Below are 23,132 nucleotides of genomic sequence, written 5' to 3'. Positions count from 1 at the left end.
TAAAGAATGAGTGGGCCAAAGAACAAATCACAGAAACAATAACTTCATTCAAGGGAATGACAATAATGAAACAACATACCAAAACTTATGGGATGCAGCAAAAGCAGTTCTTAGGGGAAGTTTTATATCCCTAAATGCTTACATGAATAAAATAGCAAAAAAGGAGATCATACATACTGCTGAAAATGCTAGAAAAAGAGCAAATTGAAAACCCCCAATTAAATACCAAATTAGAAATACTGAAAATCAAAGGAGAGATTAATAAAATTGAAACCAAGAAAACTATTGAATTAATAAATAAAACAAAGAGCTGGTTTTATGAAAAATCCAATAAAATTGATAAACCTTTGGCCAATTTGATTAAAAAAAAGAAGAAAATCAAATTACCAGTATCAAAAATGAAAAGGATGAGTTCACCTATAATGAAGAGGAATTCAAAACAATAATTAGGAATTATTTTGCCCAATTATATGCCCATAAATTTGACAACCTTGGAGATATGGATGAATACCTACAAAAACATAAACTGCCCAGGTTAACAGAAAAGGAAGTAAAATTTCTAAATAACCCCATCTCAGAAAAAGAAATTGAGCATGCCATCAATGAACTCCCTAGGAAAAAATCTCCAGGGCCAGATGGTTTTCCATGTGAATTCTATCAAACATTTAAAGAACAACTAATTCCAATACTTTGTAGACTATTTGGGAAAATAGGTGAAGTAGGAGTCCTACCAAATTCTTTTTATGACACAAATATGGTACTAATACCCAAACCAGGTAGAGTCAAAACAGAGAAAGAAAATTATGCACCAATTTCTCTAATGAATATTGATGCAAAAATTTTAAATAAAATATTAGCAAAAAGATTGCAGCAACTCATCACGAGAATAATACAATATGACCAGGTAGGATTTATTCCAGGAATGCAAGGCTGGTTCAATATTAGTAAAACTATTAGCATAATTGACCATATCAACAACAAAACTAGCAGAAACCATATGATCATCTCAATAGATGCAGAAAAAGCCTTTGACAAAGTACAACACCCATTCCTATTAAAAATACTAGAAAGCATAGGAATAAATGGAACCTTCCTTAAAATTATAAATAGCATCTACCTAAAACCATCGACAAACATTATTTGTAATGGGGATAAGCTAGACGCATTCCCAGTAAGATCAGGGGTGAAACAAAGATGTCCATTATCACCCCTATTATTCAATTTGGTATTAGAAACGTTAGCTGTAGCAATAAGAGGAGAAAAAGAAATTGAAGGAATTAGAATAGGAAAAGAAGAAACTAAATTATCACTTTTTGCCGATGATATGATGATTTATTTAGAGAATCCTAGTGAATCAAGTAAAAAACTACTTGAAATACTAAACAACTTTAGCAAAGTTCCAGGATATAAAATAAACCCACATAAATCCTCAGCATTCCTATACATTACTGACAAAGCCCAACAGCAAGAGATAGAAAGAGAAATTCCATTCAAAGTTACTGTAGACACTATAAAATATTTGGGAGTCTGTTTGCTAAGACAAACCCAGGGCCTATATGAACATAACTATGACACACTTTTCATGCGAATAAAGGCAGATCTAAATAAATGGAAAAATATCAGTTGCTCATGGTTAGGCCGAGCTAATATAATAAAAATGACAATTTTACCTAAATTAATCTATCTATTCAGTGCCATACCAATCAAAATACCAAAAAATTATTTTACTGAGCTGGACAAAATAATCACAAAATTCTTCAGGAAAAACAAAAGGTCTAGAATATCTAGGGTATTAATGAAAAGAAATGCTAGAGAAGGTGGCCTAGCCATACCAGATATTAAACTGTACTACAGAGCAGCAGTCATCAAAACTGCCTGGTACTGGTTAAGAAACAGGGGTGTGGATCAGTGGAATAGGATAGCTACACAAGATGGAGAAGTCAACAGCTATAGCAATCTACTCTTTGATAAACCCAAAGAGGCCAGCTTCTGGGCCAAGAATTCACTATTTCACAAAAACTGCTGGGAAAATTGGAAAAGGGTAGGACAGAAACTGGCCATAGACCAATATCTTACACAATATACCAGAATAAAGTCAAAATGGGTTCATGATCTAGGAGTAAAGGCTGATACTCTAAGTAATTTGGGAGAGCAAGGAATAGTTTACTTATTAGATTTATGGAAAAGAAAAGAATTCATGACCCAACAAGAGATAGAGAGCATCACAAAATGCAAAATGGATAATTTTGATTATGTTAAATTGAAAGGTTTTTGTACAAAAAAAAAGCCAATGCAACAAAAATGAGGAGGGAAGCAGAAAATTGGGAGAAAATCCTTGCAACTAGTATCTCTGATAAAGGCCTCATTTCTAAAATATACAGGGATCTGAGCCAAATATATAGGAATAGAAGCCATTCCTCAATTGAGAAATGGTCAAAGGATATGAACAGGCAGTTTTCAGAGGAAGAAATTAAAGCTATCTACAGGCATATGAAAAAATGCTCTGGATCACTACTGATTAGAGAAATGCAAATCAAAACAACTCTTAGATACCACAGCTCTCCTGTAAGATTGGCTAAAATAACAAAGCAGGAGGATGATAAATGCTGGAGAGGATGTGGGAAAATTGGAACATTGTTATATTGCTGGTGGAGTTGTGAGATGATCCAGCCCTTTTGGAGAGTAATTTGGAACTATGCCCAAAGGGCCATAGGAATGTTCATACCCTTTGACCCAGCAATACCACTTCTAGGGTTGTATCCCAAAGAAATCACACAAGAGGGAAAGGGACCCATATGTACAAAGATATTTATAGCGGCTCTCTTTGTGGTAGCCAAGAATTGGAAATCAAAGGGATGCCCATCAATTGGGGAATGGCTGAACAAGCTGTGGTATATGAAGGTAATGGAATACTATTGTGCCATAAGAAATGGGGATGATACGGACTTTGTAACAACCTGGAAAAACCTACACGACATAATGCTGAGTGAGCGGAGCAGAGCCAGGAGAACATTGTACACAACCACAGATATATGGATTCCATGAGGACCAACCCTGACAGACTTTGCTCTTCTCAGCAATGCAAGGTGCAAGGACAACTCCAGGGGACTCACGATGGAGAATGCTATCTTCATCCAGAGAAAGAATTGTGAAGTTTGAATGCAGATTGAGGCACACTACATGCTCGCCTTTTTTCTTCTCTTTTGTTTTTGTTCTGGCGTTTTGTTTTTTTTTTGGTTCTGTCTCTTCTTTCTCATGATTCATTCCATTGGTCATAATTCTTTTCCACAACTTGACTAGTGTATAAATTAATTCAATGCGAAGTTATACATGGTAGTTATATGAGATTCCATGCCATCTTGGGGAGGGAGGGGGGAGGGAGGGGAGGAAAATCTTTAACTCAAAATTATGTAGAACCGTGTGTGGTAAACTAAAAATAAAAAAATATAAAAAAATAAAATAAAAAGAAATAAAAAGAAATAAAGAAATAAAGAAATAAAAAAAGAAGTACTTTTCTACTTAGGGTTCAGGAAATTCTTTTAATCAGTTATCAGTGATTGTTATGTGCAAGGCACTCTCTGTGTGGCAAAGAGGCAAAGGTGGCATTGAAATAGCCTATAAAATATAGGCTGTGATTTCTAAGAGTCTCTAAGATGAGAAAAGAAAACAAAAACACCAGATGATAATTGTTAGTGCAAGGCAATGTAGAATAAATTGCAAGTGAGTGGGACAAATGTGTTCTACAGAAGTTTGGAGAAGGGAGAGTTCCCTGTGGGAAGGAATAATTGAGACAGATGGAGCTTTGAGCCTTGAAATTTGAGTAAGATTGGATAAGCAGAGAGGTGTGCGCAGATGCGTGTGCACGTGTGTGTATGTGTGTGTTGTGTGGGTGTGTATAGTGGGGAAAAGGGTATTTCAGTTGGGGAAAATAAGAGTGGGAAAACAGGATTTCATGAGGTGTGCTAGGAAAAAAATGAGGAGACAACTCTATCTGGGACGGAGTGTTCCCATAGAGGAATAATGAGAAAGAACTTTCAAAAAGTACATGTAAAGACAAATTGTGAAGTGCTTTTAATGTCACCTGGCTTAATGGGTGAGTAATCTCTTATTTAATTTACCATATGCCAAGCACTGTGCTAGGGCACCATGAATAAAAATGTGAACAAGCCAGATAGTCCCTACCCTCCAGTAGCTCGTATCCTAACAGGAAAAGATAACAGAGATAGGAAGTGTCCAGGGGGTACCGTTTTGGTAGTGTTGAATTTGACTTGATCCTGAAGGAAATAGGGAGCCACTGAATATTTCCGAACAGGGTTTTGAAAATTCTATTTTGTTCAGATTGATCTGGTCATCACATCCAGGAAACATTAGCAGAGGGTGCTCTACAAGAGCGGCTTGAGAGATTGTCTGATGTTTTGCTAAAACTTAGGTAAACTATATCTAGGCTTCCCCTTATTTAAAGATCTAATAACCCTGTCAAAAATGGTAAAGACATTGGCGTGGCTTGATGTATGCTTAATGAAACAATGCTAGCTCCTTGTGATCACTGTTTCCTTGTTTAGACGTTCCCTAACCAGAACTTCTGGTTGTTTATATTTCTATTTAATTTGAAGATTTGCAAAATGCTTTCCAATTATTCTCTCATTTGATCTTCATAACAACCTTGAGAGGCAGGTGCCATTATCATTTCCACTTTGTAGATTAGAAAGAGAATTTAATTGGGTTGCCCAAGGCCATGTAGTTAATATGCATCAGAGTCGGAATTCAAACTGAGGTCTTTCTGTTTCCAAGTATAGTGCCCTAACAACTATGAAGCCTAGATGCCTCAAGAACATGGTCTAGAATATTGCTTAGAATCAAAATTACTAGTCTATAGTTTTCTCTTTTTTCTGTTTCTCTCTCTCCCCTTCCTCTCCTCCCTCTCCTCTCTGCCCTCCCTTTACTACCAACCCCCCTCTCTCCCTCTCCCTCTCTTTCTCCCCATACCCTTCCCCCTCTCCCTCTCCACCTCCCTCTATCCCTCCCCCTCTCCCTCTCCCCCTTCCTATCCCTCTCCCTCCCAGTCTCTCCCCCTCCCCTTTTTCTCCCTCTCTCTTTGTGTCACACACACACACACACACACACACACACACACACACACACACAGAGTCAGCATTTGTTGTTCTCTAGAAAGCTAGATGGCACTCATCTTCCTGAGTTCAAATCCACCCTGGGCAACTCACTTAACCCTATTTCCCTCTGTTTCCTCATCTGTAAAATAAGCTGGAGAAGGAAACGTCAAACTACTTCAGTATCTTTGCTAAGAAAACAACAAATGAGGTCAATGAAGAGTCAGACATGACTGAAACAACTGAACAACTGTCTTACAGTACTCCTCTTGTTTTCCGAGATATCCAAAGACCATTATAGCAGCAATCATTATCTCAGCAGCCACAACTGCCAATTCATTCTCTGCCCTGGAATACATCTCTAACTGATGACCTGTACTTATTAAGAGCAGCTGAGTGCTCTTTTACTATATGCCTTATATGCCTTAGATAGGCATATATGTGGTTTTAACTTCCTCGTAAAGATTTTGTCCTTTCCGTTGCCAAGATCATTCCCCTTGGACAAAAAGAAGGAAGGTAACTAAAACAGCTCTGCTTTCTCTCAATTTTTGTTTATCATTGTCCTATCAACTGCAAACAATATATTTATTGCTTTTTCTTTCTTGGATGATGGTGAGATGATAATGATGATGATGATAACAATAGATAGCATTTATATTGTGTGTTAAGACTTGCAAAGCAATTTGTATTTATTGTCTCACTTGATCATTTGAGAAGAAAATTTTTCTGTTTATTCTTCCTGGGTTATTTTTCCCTCTCTTATTATAGAGGGAGAAAAGAAATTCAGGCATAGAGATTGAAAGGAAGGAGAATGACTCAATAATATTGAGGTGATAGTAACTACTCTTATCAAATTCTGTGTATCCTTAGACTGTGGCATCCAGTATATTATTTCTTATTACTCTCCTTTGAAATGTTAATTACATAAAATGCAGATTAACTCATTAAACACTATTCACAAATCTTCAGCTACTTTTGTTTTTTTCAAAAACTTTAAGAGGCTCTATTCTCAGTAAGATGGAAAACAGGACCCCTACAAGAAAAAAATATGTGTGTATATGTGTGTATATGTATGTATATGTATTTATGTGTATATGTGTATACATATATGTATATGTATTTGTGTGTATATGTGTGTCAACACACTCATACATATGCATATACATATATGTGTGTGTATATGTGTATATATATATACACATAATTTGTGCTGCATTAGTAATAACCTAACAAATATTACCTTAGATAAATCACATCATTAGGCTTTAGCATATTGTTTCATATTATTCTCTTTTGATATGCTAATAAACCCAAAATTCACAAATCTTCAATTGCTATTTATTAGCCTTCAGGGCTTGTGCTCCCTCAGTAGAAAAGCAAAACCAGTTGTCCTAGAGAAAAATAAAACACAACAAATGTATTAATAGTCACCAGAAAAAGAAAATTACCTCTTTGGCCAGGCAGCTTGGAGTAGTAGAAAATGTCTGGATTTCAAATCAGCATGCCTTGTATAACCCTATTCTATAACATGCTACCCGGGTGACCTTGGAAAGTAACTTATCTCTCTTAGCCTCAGTTTCCTTATCTGTAAGGCTCATGGAGTAGATCTCCAAATTCCTTTCCAGGTCTAAATTGATTGATCTACACCATGATATGAATAAGGACATGAATAATGAGTACTCTGAATCACTAAGAAGTCCCAAAACAGGGAAGCAGTGCTAAATCTGGCCTGTAGATTGGAATGTTCTTGTCTCTGAAGAAACTGAAAAAAGAAATAGTACAATTCATTCATTGCATTCATTGGCATATTGTATCATTCTATGGGGAGCAGCTAAGTGAGAGAGTGCTGGTCCTTGGAGTGAGGAGGACCTGTGTTCTGATCTGGTCTCATACACTTACTAGCTGTGTGACCCTGGGCAAGTCACTTAGCCCTGTTTGCCTCAGTTTCCTCAACTAGAAAATGAGCTGGAGTGAAGGGGGGAGGAGGAAAGACAAGAAATAAATTCACATAACAATTTTGTTGTATATTTGAAATGAATAGCAAGCTATGCATAGCAGATTTGCAGTTTCACATGCAATCATCTTTTTTTATTGTACTATGTTATGGAAATGTTTGGTTTATTCCATAAATTAAAAATAAAATTTAACAATTAAAAATTAGCTGGAGAAGAAAATAGCGAACCACTCCAATATCTTTACCAAATGCCTATTGGGGGTCATGAAGAGTTGGACACAAATGAAACATTTGAATAACAATTCTACAAAGGTTGAATTAGACCTCAGCATACACCAAGAGTGAATTACATCAGTAGAACTTAAAACTATAATTTGGAAAAGTCACCATTAGATGATTTATTAGGTAGCTCCCATTCCCACAGTTCTCTCAAAGTATAAGTAAGAAAGACATGATTATTATTTGTTATATAATTTTAGGGGTAACTTGACAAACAGACCTCAGAGCAAGAAAGACCTGGGTCCTACCTCTGACATAGATCCTGTGACCTTGGGCAAGTCACTTAACCATTAAACACTGGAAGCTGTTCTCTAAGATGATTAATTGCAGAGAAGGTATAAACCTGTGCAATGTTAATGAGATAATAATATCTTCTCCTGCTCATTAATAGGCCTCATGTGGAACCCATTGGATGAGGGACTTGCCTAAGGAGGAGCTTGCTTGGGGGAGGCTTGCTTGTAGGAAAGCTTTTACACCTTTTGCTACTACATAAATTAGGCACTGAGTCACTAGGGTTGTGATGCCTTCTGGCTCCCACAGCAAGATGCCAACTCAGAATATATTGCTGTGGGAGTTTACTTATAAGAAGGACTTTTTGATTTCCTGTGTTCAGAGTCCCTAGGCTACTCAGATGTAAAGGCTCTCTAGATCCAGTGATGTATGTAAAGTGTACAGCAATATTGCTTTGATCAGGCAGTTCAAAGAGGACCAATGACATCAGGAGGGTGATGCCTTGAGTGGCAAGTGAACTGGATTTAAGTGAGGCAGGCCTGTACTTCATCATCAGCCTCACTGTCTCCTCCAAAGTCATCAGAGTCCAGTGGCAAGATCTAAGTCAAATGACTAGAGATGGCTCCCGAACCATCTCTGTGTGACTGGTGGCAATGCGGCAGCTTGTTAAGACAGTAGCTAATCTATGTGCACATGATGAGTGACTGAAAGAAGGTTTAGCTAGTAGCTAAAGTAGATCATCTACTTTAGTAATTAACTACTTACTAGTGGTTGTAACGCCAACGTGATACTCACAGCTCCTACGGCAGCCATGAACATGCTGGCATACTTCTGAATCGCAAAATGTAACGGACTCTCTTTATTGAAGGCAGAACCAAAACATTTATTCAAACACCAGAAAGCCAAATCCATCATAGCAACAAAGAAATCTATACACATTAGCAATGCAGGGGGCACGGCATCCCCAAGCCTTCCCTCTGTCAGCCTTCCAGCAAACTAAGTTCCCTTAGGCAAAAATGCCTCTCTCTTACCCACACTACCTGCTGCTTTCTCTGCTTCCTCTCTCTCTCTCAAAGCTGTAACAACCTCTGACTTCCACCCTGTACTGCTCCACCAATTTGGCAAGCTCCTCCCACCACAGGGGCTTCCATGAGACCCAGGAAGGTCCCATGGACCTATTAATGGATGGGAAAGAGCTTCCCATCTACATTACTATTGCAATGGTTAACTCAGATACTGGTACTTAGTGCTAATTCAGACCACTAGGCTGTTTTGTTTTATTTTTACTTTGAGCCAATATCTCAAGTGAATATTACAAGACAAATATTTAGTACCACACGTGGGCATAATGTCACATATGTGATAAGGTAAAATTAATTCACAGATGTTTAACTTTGGGCTCTACCTTCCTGATATTAAAGTTATTTTAGCTGTAAAATGGCAAATTTGAAATGTTATCTTTAAGGTCCCTTCCAACTCTAAACACTTTAAGTACCACTTTCAGGTTTCTTAGTGAAGAAGGAATGTGATGATGTTGATTTTGAGTGTACACCTATATGGTAGTAGTAGGCATTTTCATAGTGTTGACTACACTGGTCAAAGACCAACAATGGCTAGTGGACAGAGAGATAACATGTTAGCCTGAAAGTGAAATCTGGAGATCTGCTGGTGTCCAAGGAAATGGTGATTGGGGTTTTAAGTTCAGACTAAGGGAATGGAGCCTAGAAGGATATAGTCACTAGAAGGCCAAAGGAAGATTTAAGCTGTGGCACCATGCATTTAATATAGTTAGGAGTCTGTGAATATTTGTTGGCTGACCAATGAAAAACACTGTAGCTAAAGATGGTGATGAGTGCCTGACCAGTTTGACTAGAAACTTGCTATTGACCGGTATGGCAGGAGGCTAGAGAGAGAGAGACTGAGGTAGAAAGCATATGTTCTAATGACACCTGCTTGGGAAAACTGTATAAGTAAAAGAAGAAAAAATACATTATTAGAAAGATTGAAATTTGGATGATTATCCCCTGACGTAGATTTTTATCATACAATATCTAGTTGCACAAACTATGCTTACAATTCTTTCTCTTCTTGACATAGGTAATTTCCGAACTTGAGTTATTCATGCAGTGGTTTTGTGATAATATAACAAAAGAGTGATAAATATAGGCCAATATATAACTAACTTGGGAAATAGTTACTTTGAGAAAAATATAATTACATGTGCATTGAAGGATAGTGAGGTTACAGTTGAGAGAACTTCACACAAAACTTTTATTTCAAATAAAAGAAAGAAAAAGTCTTTTTGTATAAATGAACTATTTAAATTATTTCATTGAGCTGATTCTTTGTTCTGTATAATATACTATGTTTTTTGATTACTCAATAATTATTATGTAAAGAAACTAGATTTGGGAAACGGGGCAGGGGAGTATTAGTTCTTGAAAGTCTGGTGCCTTAATGAGTTTTTCTGTCTGTCGAAGTGAAATTTATCTTACTTGACATATGAATGCCACTATTCCCAATATTTGGGTATGGTTTAGTTCAGGATTTCCCAAAATACATTACATGCAAGAGGAATACAGTTTCCATGAAAAAAAAATGGTGAGAATATTTTTTTCTAAAATATCATCTAGTTCTATATTTCAAATGGAGCCTTACACAGACTGAGGAAGTTTAACTTCAACATCAAGCCTGCACTTGCAAATTTCACAAACCTACTGGTTTCGTTTAATTAAAATCCCACTACCAATGTACTTCAAGGTTTCTTTCACTGGCCTAAAGATATTTTCATTTCTGTAGGAATTTGAATAACCTTATTGGTTCTTAAATTACATGTGCAACTACTGTTGCCTGTTTCATGAAATACGGATCTTATCTTTTTCTTTATAGTTTGGTTGCCACAAAGGAGACAGACAGTGCAAGATCACGTAGCACACCAATGTCACCATCTGATTTTCTGGATAAACTAATGGGCAGGACATCGGGCTATGATGCAAGAATCAGACCCAATTTTAAAGGTAATTTTTCTGCCTACTGTGGAGTTAATTTGGCATATTTCTACAAAGTAATGATTTGAGGGTTTTTTACCCCCTTTAAAAAAGATAAATGCAGAAGGGGAAAGGTATCTGTACTCAATTCACAAGTCTTTGGGGGATTACATTTTTATTTGGGAATGCCTCATTCAGAGAGGAAATATACAGCTATGGAAATGTATCCAATCACATTATTTTCTTCCTTTTCTAGAGTCTCTGTACTGCTTACTTTGAGGTTTAATCATAGGAAAATCCAGAAAAGAACATTGGCAGTCATTTAGCCAAACCTCCTCATTTTATAGGTGAATAAATTTAGGCCCAAGAAATCAAATGATTTTTACAAGGTCACAAAACTAGGAAGTAGGGGAGCTAGAATCATTTACCTCCTTATATGGCAGCTAAATGTATCAAATGGACAGAGCACTGGACCTGGAATCAGGAAAACTTGAGTTAAAATTTGGCCCCATATACTCACTAGCTATGTGACCCTAGGCAAGTTGCTTAACCTCTGTTTGCCTCAGTTTCTTCATCTGTAAAATGAGCTGGGAGAAAAAAATTGCAAACCACTTTTTTGCCAAAAAAATCCTAAATAGGGTCACAGAGTCACACATGACTGAAACAACATGACAACCACTTCAAGGTACATGAAAATTATGATAGCACCTACCTCCCAGGATTGTTGTAACGATGAAATGAGATAAGCACTCAAAAACTAATTAGCAGAGAGTCTGGCACAGAGTGGGCACTTGATAAATTCATGTTTTCTCTCTCCCTTTCTCCTGAAAATGTGTCTTGTGTTCCCACTTGGACTGAAAGTTCTTTGAGGAAAGAAATCATGTCTGATAAATTTTAGATTCCTTACAACATGCTGCATAATATAATGTGCATAGCAGTCTCTCAGTAAATCTGTTGGTTTAATAGATAAATAAAAAACAATAGATAAATAAAGGGCATCTCATTTCCCTTGACCCATCTTTTTCTAGAATTTCTGTTATGCAAAATAATTAATTCCTCTACTGGAAGAATGGTTAATATGAAGGGATTGACAGCAAGAGGGAAGGACTGAAAATGCAAAAATCCTGGAGGTTTTGCAGCTAGATAAGTAAAAGTCTGATGTATCTACAAATATGCTTAATTTTTAAGTCGTGGGTGGTATTGTTCCAGTTCATCTTGCCTCCATCCTTGGTTATTTAATTGTGCATCAAAGTACAAATCAAGATGAAATAACCCTGTATCCAACAGGACCTTGGGAAAATTCCCCTTTTTGATAGATATCCCTAAGTGTTCATCTCTAAACTTAAGTCTTAGCAATTCAAGTTAAGAATAAATTTGGAGTTTAACATGGAAAATATGGAATGGTAATCATCTGTATCATTTGTTAGAAAGTCTTTATGAATTCCTATGGCTAAAAAAATCATCACCTTGCATCCAAACTTCTGGGTATGAATTTTTCTGAATTTAGCTGGTCTACTCTTTGGGCAAATCTTCCAGAGCTTGGTATCCAAGTCCATGGTTCCAACTGCTGTATAATAACTTCATGGAGGTTATCTAGCTTAATCCTTCAAATGCTACAGGAATCCTTTCTTACTCCATCGTTGACAAATCATCTAGATTCTTCTTGAACCTCTTCACCAATGGATACAATATCACCAGGTAAAACAAGGTAGTCCATCATTAAATCATTAAAAAATGCATCCTTATAACAAGCCCAAATATTCCTTTTTAAAAAATGAATGCCTTGTTTCACTGGAAATGAAAAGAAATAGGCCTTCAAATCTTTGAAGATACTTACTACAGTCTTTCTAATTCATGGCTCCCATTTTTGCTCCACTCTAGTCTTCAGTTCCTTCAACAATTTCTTATGTTAGAGTTTTAAAACCCCTTTATGTCCTGATTACCCTGCCTTTTTCTAATTACTTGGCCATATGCCCATAATATGTAAAACTATCCTTTTATAAATTTTGCAGTTTTTAAAGTTTCATTACCTCAATGAAGTCAGTATACATATGTGTGTGTTTGTGTGTTTGTATATGTAGATATATATGTTTATATATATACATATGTATATATGTATGTATACAGGCACATGTACATGCATATATATGTGTATATACATATGCATGTGTGTATATGTGCACACATACACATACATATGTATGTATAAGCATATGTGTATACACAGACACACATGCACACTTTGATCTTTTCCCAAGTGTTTGACTAGCCATTCTGTTAAATTAATGCAAACTTGTGAAATTACTTCTTCTAGGTAATTTTTGCATTTTATCAATGGCAAGGAAAATAATGATGAAATTTAGATGGCATTGGCAGATAGGTTTTTAAATTACATTGGATAGCCTCAACCCATGTATTCACTTAGTACCAAATAGTAAGGTATGATTTACTTCAGCATATATTAGATGCAATTGGGAATAAATTTTCCATGAAAAAATGATGTTAAAGATAATTTTCCTTCTAAAATATAAAAAATGAAATTAAGCATGCACCAAAAGTATTTACTACATGAAACAACTTGCTTTGCAACAAAATTTTGTTGGTTTTCCTTGATTTAGGGAATATCCTATGTCCCTAGATTCATTAAACCAAAATTTAAAGGTTTCATCAACATATTCTGTCCCACAAGTATATTCTGTCCCGAAAGTATTTTGGGAAAAGCCAATTTAGTTCATTGAACTAGGCAAGAGAGTCTCCTAGCTTTAGAGGGGGGTTAAAAAACCTGATGCACAGCACCCTCTGATGGTCATAATGAGTCACTGTACCATGTTCGGCAAGATAAGAGTAGGTCATAAATTTAAAGCTGAAATATAGTCAAATTTCTTGATTTTGCAAATGAGGAAACTGGGGCCCAAAAATATGAAGTGACCTTCCCAGAACCACACAAGTAATTAATGGCAGATCAATGAGGGCAATCCCTGGATCCTAAATCTCTTGACAAAAATATACAAGACTCCTTAGTACTTTATTCCATTTCCATTCAAGGCTGCTTTTAATTGTTCCAAGGCAGCGCATACACAAATATCCACAATGTCCCTCATAGCTCTGTTATATGGATCTATCATGAAATAGATATGTTTGTAGAATTTAGACTATATGTAATTTTCTCACAATTCTGAATAAGAGGACCAAAATTTAACTCCCAGTTTATGGTTTCTCCTGTTCTAGAAGGAGGGACAACAATAATTTCACTATATGCTTTACGGAATTTTCATGAAGTCATCATCATCGATAATAGGGGTAGGATATATTAGGAAGGCAGAATTTATGATTTCAAAGAGAATCTCATATGTGCCTAAAAGGTCCGGAACTGCAAGATATAAGGAATTCTCTAGGCAGAAGGCAGGAGAACTAAAGCATGTATTTACACTCCACAATAACAAGCCCACAAACCAGCGTCCCCATTTTGATATTTTCATCAAAAGCTTCAAGGCCCAATAAGTCCGCCTTACAAGGGTAACCAGGAGGCCACAGAGAAGCGAGATGGTATAAGGCAAAATCGTATACATGCTTCCCCTCTACGGTAAGAAGATTACCCACTAGCCTCTAGTCAGCTCTGCTACTGGCAGCTCAGCTTCGGCTGTAGGCATCTCTGGCTCCAACCGGAAAAGGAAAGGAGGATCTTCAAGCTGTCCTCTCCCCTCTTATAGAGTTTTTGACATCATCAAGCGCCGCCTGAACGACCAGGGCCGATTGGTTCTTGACTTGGCCCCTCCCCCTAGCGTAGACCACGTTAACACACCTCCCCTCAGCCAGCGCCACACAGGAAACTCTGGTCCTGCTCCGGAAGAGCAAGCCCCAGCGTCCAGGGAAGCTCAACGAGGCAAGCTGAGTCATTCAAAGAAAACAAAGTCCATTCTGGCTACATAGGAATAGATGCCCTCTTGGTTGTCTTACAGCTCTCAGTCTTATGATTTTGTGAGTACCCATTGCATTCACCTCGCAACTCTTAAAACTTGTTCCATTTTGTCATAAAAAAATTCAGCTTTCCTAGAATTGGCAGGAAACAAGGGAAAAGAACAGGAGAAAACATGTTATAAGGGAAGAACATTTGCTTTTGCTAAAGAAAATATATATCATTAACTACATTATCATGTAAAATTGGCCATCATTTTTATAGAATTAGTTTCTAATATCTATATACTCCAGATGCCATTAATAATAACCTAAGTGGTAATTATTATTCCCATAAAGTGACTAATTAATCACAAGCCTGCTTAACTGAGCCAGACATTGAACACAGTTGTCAGGACCTCTTTGGCCAAAACACTACCCTAATCTTGGTAGAATATGACAACAATGAGCTGAAGGACCAGTTGAAGCAGGCGTGTGGGGTGAGAGGGGGCTGAGCCCCAAGAATTGTAAGATAAAAGTGTAGCATGGAAGCCAACATTACCTAAGCCAATCAGTCTTAAGCGACATAGTGTTGACAGTGAGGAAGGTGCTCATCTCACCATTCTTGGCACTAGTCAGACAATATTTGGAACCTTGAATTAAGTTCTGGGTGTGACATTTTAAGAGAAGATTAATAAGCTGACATGTTTCCAGAGAAGGGTAAATAGGACAGAGTGAGGACTGGAAACAATTCTATATGAAATTAACTGAAAGAGCATGGGGGGAAAAGGATTTACTGGAGACATAATGACTACCTTCAAACATCTGAAGGGCTATATTGTGGGTGGGGGAAGCATTCTGCTTCTGCTTGAACTAAAAAGGCAGAAGACAAGGCAGCAGATTTCCACTGAGTGTAAGAAAAGCTTTCCTAACAATTAAATTTGAGGTGTGTTCTGAGGGAGCATGTTACTTGTCATTGTAGTTTCTAATGGAAAATTAGTTTCTTCTTGAGTATATGATAGAATGGATTCCTACTCAGATACAAATTAGATGAGATGAAACCTTTGAATTCTGAAATTATACATTTCTCTGATTCATTTGTCTATCCTGGGACTTGTACTTCCTTGGGTCCCAAAGGCCTAGAGAGGATGGAAATTAAATATTTGGGATGGGCATAGAGTGGAGCTCTGCAAACAAAGTTTGAAGGACATAGATGGAGATAGCCCATTTTTGTCCCCATAAGTCTCTTCTGAAAACATTCTAGGAAGCAAATAAAGAGACTTCTTATTTCACTGATCAAGTTCTTAATTTAATCAAGAGGAATATCAAGTAGGGACTATTGGGTCTTGATGCTCCTGGGATTCTTAATCCTCCGCAGGGGAAAAGCACTCCCTATGTCCACATATTTACCCTCCTAACCTAGACTTACCCTTCTCTTCCAGATTATTTAATCTCAAACTCCATTTAGCTTGATCCACCCTGGGTACAGTGCTACAGGTTTAAATTTCAACCTCTTTTAAGCTGTGCCCCAGTGAAATCTTGATTCTGCCTATGATTAGTGTAGATACTGGTTTACGCTAAACAATGAGGGCTTCATCTTAGTGGTTGTACCTTTTGAAATCTTTTTGAAGCTATATTATATTTAAATGGTTTACTAATGTCAGTAATTAATAATTAGTTGTATAAAGGTCATCTATGTGGGAAAACATAACCCCCATTCCTTTATGTGTCTATTTGAATAAATATGTATAAATATATGAATGTATGTCTGTGCATGGACATGTAAGTATGAATATACATGTAGTTGGGCAACTGTTGTCAACTCTCCTGAATTTCAGGCTTGATACCAGTGACCAAATATACAGTTTTATGTGTGCTATCCTTAGACACCCAAATGTATAAAATGTCAAATGACACAGCATCCAAAGCCCTTGGGGCAACATAGCTTCATTTCAGCTCAATCACAAAGAGGCTTCTGCCATTTTCTCTAGCATTTGCTCCCATCTACTTGACTAGGGTTGAAAATCCTTGCCCTGTACACAAATACTCAGACTCTTGAGACTAAAGAATGCAATGCTGCCTTCACAGTAACAGCTGTCTGCTATCTCCGTGTCTCCAGGGCTTTGTTCCTGAAGTGATTTCTTCAAAACTTTTCATTACCGTCTCTTCTGAACTCTACCAGTTCAGCCTCCTTTGTAGCAACTGCAAGAGAGAAAAGATTCTCATCTTATGTATCTGCTTGAAAAGAATGTGAAGACGTATAGCTGTCTTCTCCCTGATTTCTCTGTGTGATTGCCTTTCTTCCTTCTTGCCTTTGCCAATTGACATGCAGTATTGTGAATCTGCATATGATGTTTATATTTCTTTATTAAAAAGCAGTGCATTCTAGCTTCCTATTGGTTCGCACAGCTTGCTCCCTGACACAAGCTATCCACTTACAGGGGAATCATGCCTCTTTCTACTAAGCTTAACATTTCTTAACATATTTAAAAGGAACAGAAAAGAGATACTAAGTAATGCTGGTTTACAAAGACATCACTTAAGTTCAATCCAAGGCAGGCCTCTATTCCCCATCAGTGAGTTCCTCAAACTGTCCTTGGTCTTCCTAAGGTCATCCCTTGTCTTCAGGTTGAAATGGTTCTCTATGCAGAACCCAGACTCTTCAATTCCTGACTTCCTTTAAAAATCTGTGCAATATATTTTTTCTTTTCTCATTCTCTCATACAGGGTGTAATAGTTGTTCTCTACAACCATAAATGTAGCATACTATGCCAGATTGTCCTTTCTCTTTCCCTTTCACATTCTTCGTATTTCTCTCTGAATCTCCATCGCTCTTACTGCTTCTATCTAATACTTTTACATTAATCTCTTTTTCCCAATAGCACAAAAGAGTGCCTTCCAGTTTTTCTAACTGGGTCACCATACACCCTATGTTTGTCAGTTATGTGAAGGACATATTTTCTGGCTTTATCTTCTCATTATAATGATTATCATTTTTAGAGTCCTCGCCCTAAAAGTAAATTCTGAATGCTCCCAAACTGATGAAACCATGTTATTCCTAAATCTGTATACAAATAATCTATTCAATAAACATTTGTTAAGAGCCTACAATGTGTCAGTGTTGTGTTAGCTTCTCTGGATACAGAGATAAAAATAAAAATGTTTCTATACTCAAGGGTCTTAAATTCTACTGGGAAAAGACAATAGACTCATGAGTAAACAAGGATGTGTGTATGAGTTTAATGCAAAATGATTTCAGAGTAACACTAACAGTTGCAGATATTAAGAAAAGTGTTTTGTTGGAAGGGATACTTGAGTTGATTCTCAAAGAGAGCTAGGGGTTCCAAGATGCAGAGATGAGACATCAGAGAATACTAGGTATGAGGAAGAATCTGTGCAATGCCCAGATGTCATTTACAGCGGACATCTAGTAGGATAGTTTGGCAGGAGCATAGAATGTGTGTGGGAGACTGAGATGAAATTGGCCCCAGAAAGAGAGACAAAGAAGTTAGATTGACAAATGGATGGTAGATCATTTATTAAGTTTTTACTTTATGCCCAGGACTGTATTAATCACAACAGATACAAATATAAGAAAACAAGATAGTCTCTCTAAAGAGGGAAGACAATATGTAAATGGTATCTGGCAAGGAGGATGGGAGTGTATCCACAGTGATGGCACAAAGTAGAGTTGAGTGCTTCATAGTCATGAAGTGGGGTGGAGGCCTGGAAGAAGGATAAGGTGAAAGTTATCCTGTTAACATCTGCTAATGGTTAGACTGGGAAAGGCTTTAAATGTTTAAAGGTGCAGTTTGTTATTTTATCCTAAAGTCAAGAATCACAGAAGCTTCTTGATTAGAAGAATGACGTTGTCACCCTTGTACTTTAGGAGTGTTAATTTAGCAGTTGTAGAAGATATATTAGAAAGGGAAGAGGCTGAATATATGGAACCCAAATAGGAGGCTATTGTAATAGTCCAGGGAAGGAGTTATGGAGAGCTGTGGTGTGAGGTGAAAGAAGAAGCCCAATATGAGAAATGTTGTGGAGGTAGAATGACTAAGACAAGGTAATTGATAGGAGAATGGGAGTGAGACTAAAGACTCGAGGGTGACTCCAAGGTGGTCAACCTATTGACTGGAAAAATGTTGGTACCCTTGACAAAAATAAAGGAGTTGGGAAGAGAGGTGAATTCAGGGAGAAATAGAATGAGTTTCATTTTAAGCATGTTGGGTTTGATAAGCCTGTGAGACAATAAGGTGGGGAGATACCCAACAGATAATTAGAGATTCTGCATGGGAGCTTTGGCAATAACTGAGGGCTGCACAGAAAGTCTGGGGAGTCATCCACATGGGGATGAGAGTTGAACTCTTGGGAGCTGATTGAATTACCAAAACAGAGCAACTATAGAGTGAAGAGAAGAAACAGGAAGCCTAAGATATAAGCATGTAGAAGGAATAGGAAATGTAAGATAATCAAACAGTGGAGACTAAGAAGGACCTTACAATGAGAAATGTTGGCCAGGATTCCTCTGGAGCTTCAAATTTTGTTCTCATTCTAAAGCTAAAAAGTATGCAAGAAAAAAAATTAACCTATATAAAAATATCTTCTGTCACGTTGGATCTACCATAGAAGACAGTTTGATATTTTTCTTTTGTTGGTAATGTTTATAAGTTTCTCTGCTTTTAGATTTAGGGACTTTTTTCTGCCATAAATCTATCAAATAGTTTCCTAATCTAAAAGGGGAATATTATATTCCTAATCTGTAGTCTTTTGTCATTCTCTCTTCTAAGTGACTTTGAGAGTACTATTTGTTCTATGATGGCTTTATGGATGGTTGTTAGAGAATAAGTATAAGAAAGTGTGCTTCTAAAACATCTAAATTTACTCCCATTTGCTTAGAAGGCCAGCTTTGGCTAACGGGGTGAGTAATCTAAAATAAAAATCTATCATATAGATGTCATTATAGTTATGTGCTGTTTTTTAAAAAAATCAGCTAATGAACTGATTAATAAATTGAACAGCTTCTACCCTGATCAGGGGCCACGAAATAGGCGCCTCTACTGTAGCCACTATGGAACATTTACCATCTTCAATGAGCTGTATCTCCCAGAAACTGTCCAAATGAACTGATTTGTTGAAACACAAGTCAAATTCTTGCTTCCAAATAGGTCCATGTTGAAAGCCCCAGCCCAGAGCCAAAATGCTGTAGATATTTATTCTCTTCATACTTGTATATACAGAGAGACATCATCAAGTACAGGATAGGGAAGTGACCTCTATAATGGTAATAAGGGAAGGATTTTTTGCTGTTCTTCTCTTAAGTGGCTTTGATGAGTCTGGCCTTTGTTTGAATGGGGCAGGTAAAGAGATCTTTTTTGTCTTGGAATGTTTCTCAGCACTAAGACAATCAAGAGTCAATGAATTGTATATGATGTGGTGCTGGTGGTTGGAGTTTTCCCACACTCTGGTATTAGTGATTTCTTACACTCTAAATGGTGAGCCTCAAGCCCTCAGAGTCATAAACAGGGTATATGTACTGCAAGTTTAGTGTTTCACTTTTGGGGGTACACTTAGTGAAAGAGTATGGGTGACAAGAATCTGGACAAGGCATTGAAATACCCCGCCCCTGGCTTTGATAACCCAGACAGATTTTGGTGCTTCTCTGCTAACTATGGCTTACTATGAATAGAATGGTTTGTATTATTTGATCAGTTTATATAATGATTTGTAATTTCTGTTTCTATTTTCCCTGAAGTTCAGGGGGCTAATCTTTTCCCCTTGAACTAAGCAAATGACATATGCATGTTTAACTAAACTGAGATTGTTAACCCCTTAAAGTTGCTTTCCTTAGAAAAGCATATCAAAGAATCTGTGTTGGGCAGCTGGTTGGCTCAGTGGGTAGAGCACAGGCCCTGGAGTCAGGAAGACCTGAGTCCAAATCCGGCCTCAGACACTTGACACATTTACTAGTTGTGTGACCTTGCACAAGTAACTTAACCCCAATTTCCCTGCCCCGCCCCCAAAAAAGAACCTGTGTTGGCAGCCCTTCCTGTGTGCCATTGTTGTTGGTCTTACACAACTACAGTAGCTGCTAGTGACGTTGCTGTTAAAACCTCTAACCCAGGAAAATCTCATTTCAAGTCCTGATTCTGACACCTTCTGGCTGTATAACCCTAGGCAAGTTACTTAACCTGTAAGTGCTCTAGGCAAGTTTCAGACTTGAATTGGTAGAGGGAGATTCTTTATTTATTTATTTAATATATGTAGTTTTCAGCATTGGTTTTCACAAGAGTTTGAATTACAAATTTTCTCCCCATTTCTACCCTCCCCCCCACTCCAAGATGGCGTATATTTTGGTTGCCCTGTTCCTCAGTCAGCCCTCCCTTCTCTCACCCCACTCCCCTCCCATCCCCTTTTCCCCTCCTTTCTTGTGGGGCAAGATAAATTTCTACACCCCATTGTCTGTCTATCTAATTTTCTAGTTGCATGCAAAATTTTTTTTTTGTTTTTGAACATCTGTTTTTAAAACTTTGAGTTCCAAATTCTCTCCCCTCTTCCCTTCCCACCCACTCTTCCATAGAAGTCAAGCAATTCAACATAGGCCACATGCGTATCATTATGTAAAACCCTTCCACAATACTCATGTTGTAAAAGACTAACTATGTTTTGCTCCTTCCTAACTTACCCCCTTTATTGAATTTTTTCCCTTCACCCTGTCCCCTTTCAAAAGTACTTGTTTTTGATTACCTCCTCCCCCATCTGCCCTCCCTTCTATCATCCCCCTTTTTTTATCTTCTTCCTCCTTTTTTCCTGTGGGTAAGATACCCAATTGAGTATGTATGGTATTCCCCCCTCAGGTCAAATCTGATGAGAACAAGATTCACTCATTCCCCCTCACCAGCCTCCTCTTCTCTTCCTACAGAACTGCTTTTTCTTGCCACTTTTATGCAAGATAATTTAGCCCATTCTATCTCTCCCTATCTCCCTCTCTCAATATATTCCTCTATCATCCCTTAATTTGACTTTATTTCTTTTAGATATCTTCCATTCATCTTCAACTCACCCTGTGCCCGCTCTCTCTCTCTCTCTCTCTCTCTCTCTCTGTATATATATATATGTATGTATATATATACATATATATATACACATTCATATATACATACATACACACTCACATAAACACATATATATACATAAACATATGTATATATACACACACACACACACACACACACATATATATATATATATATATATATATATATGCATATTCCCTTCAGCTACCCTAATACTGAGGTGTCATGAATCATACACATAATCTTTCCATGTAGGAATGTAAACAAAACAGTTCAACTTTAGTAAATCCCTTGCAATTTCTTTTTCTTGTTCTTTTTCTTGATTACCTTTTCATGCTTCTCTTGATTCTTGTGTTTGAAAGTGAAATTTTCTATTCAGCTCTGGTCTTTTCACTGAAAAAACTTGAAAGTCCTCTATTTTATTGAAAATCCATATTTTGCCTTGGAGTATGATATTCAGTTTTGCTGGGTAGGTGGTTCTTGGTTTCAATCCTAGCTCCATTGACTTCTGGAATATCGTATTCCAAGCCCTTTGATCTCTTAAGGTAGAAGCTGTTAGATCTTTGATTATTCTGATTATGTTTCCACAATACTCAAATTGTTTCTTTCTGGTTGCTTGCAATATTTTCTCCTTGATCTCAGAGCTCTGGAATTTGGCGACAACATTCCTAGGAGATTTCTTTTTGGGATCTATTTGAGGAGGTGATCAGTGGATTCTTTCAATTTCTGTTTTGCCCTGTGGCTGTAGAATATCAGGGCAGTTCTCCCTGATAATTTCTTGAAAGAAGATATCTTGGCTCTTTTTTTGATCATGGCTTTCAGGTAGTCCAATAATTTTTAAATTCTCTCTCCTGGATGTATTTTCCAAGTCAGTGTTTTTTCCAGTGAGATATTTCACATTGTCTTCCATTTTTTCATTCCTTTGGTTCTGTTTTATAATATCTTGATTTCTCATAAAGTCACTAGCTTCCACTTGCTCCAATCTAATTTTTAAAGTAGTATTTTCTTCAGTGGTCTTTTGGACCTCCTTTTCCATTTGGCTAATTCTGCCTTTCAAGGCATTCTTCTCCTCATTGCCTTTTTGGAGCTCTTTTGCCATTTGAGTTAGTCTAATTTTTAAGGTGTTGTTTTCTTCAGTACATTTTTCAGTATTTTTTTGGGTCTCCTTTAGCAAGTCACTAACTTGTTTTTCCTGGTTTTCTCGCATCCTTCTCATTTTTCTTCCCAATTTTTCCTCTACTTCTCTAACTTGCTTTTCCAAATCCTTTTTGAGCTCTTCCATGGCCTGAGACCAGTTCATGTTTTTCTTGGAGGCTTTTGTTGTAGGCTCTTTGACTTTGTTGACTTCTTTAGGCTGTATGTTTTGGTCTTCTTTGTCACCAAAGAAAGCTTCCAAAGTCTGAGACTGAATCTGGGTGCATTTTCGCTGCCTGGCCATATTCCCAGCCAACTAACTGGACCCTTGAGTTTTTCAGTGGCGTATGACTGCTTGTAGAGTTAAGAGAACTATGTTCCAAGCTTGGGGGGATGTGCCAGCTCTGCCACACCAGCACTCCTCCTTCCCCACGAACCCCCAACCTGGACTGGACTTAGATCTTCAGCA

General features: G+C 37.4%; 1 protein-coding gene across 1 annotated transcript in view; it reads left to right on the top strand.

The window, feature by feature from the left end:
- The first annotated feature begins 10,510 nt into the window (after nt 1–10,510).
- The window catches only part of GLRA3 (glycine receptor alpha 3), a 139,338-nt gene continuing 126,716 nt past the window's right edge, over nt 10,511–23,132 (top strand). The window contains exon 1 of the mRNA XM_036764004.1: nt 10,511–10,589. Within this exon, the coding sequence (XP_036619899.1) occupies nt 10,511–10,589 (79 nt within the window). The remainder of the gene's footprint in view (nt 10,590–23,132) is intronic.

Source organism: Trichosurus vulpecula, chromosome 6 (assembly GCF_011100635.1).
Source record: "Trichosurus vulpecula isolate mTriVul1 chromosome 6, mTriVul1.pri, whole genome shotgun sequence".
Taxonomy (NCBI): Eukaryota; Metazoa; Chordata; class Mammalia; order Diprotodontia; family Phalangeridae; genus Trichosurus; species Trichosurus vulpecula.
This window is presented reverse-complemented; position numbering and strand designations above follow the sequence as displayed.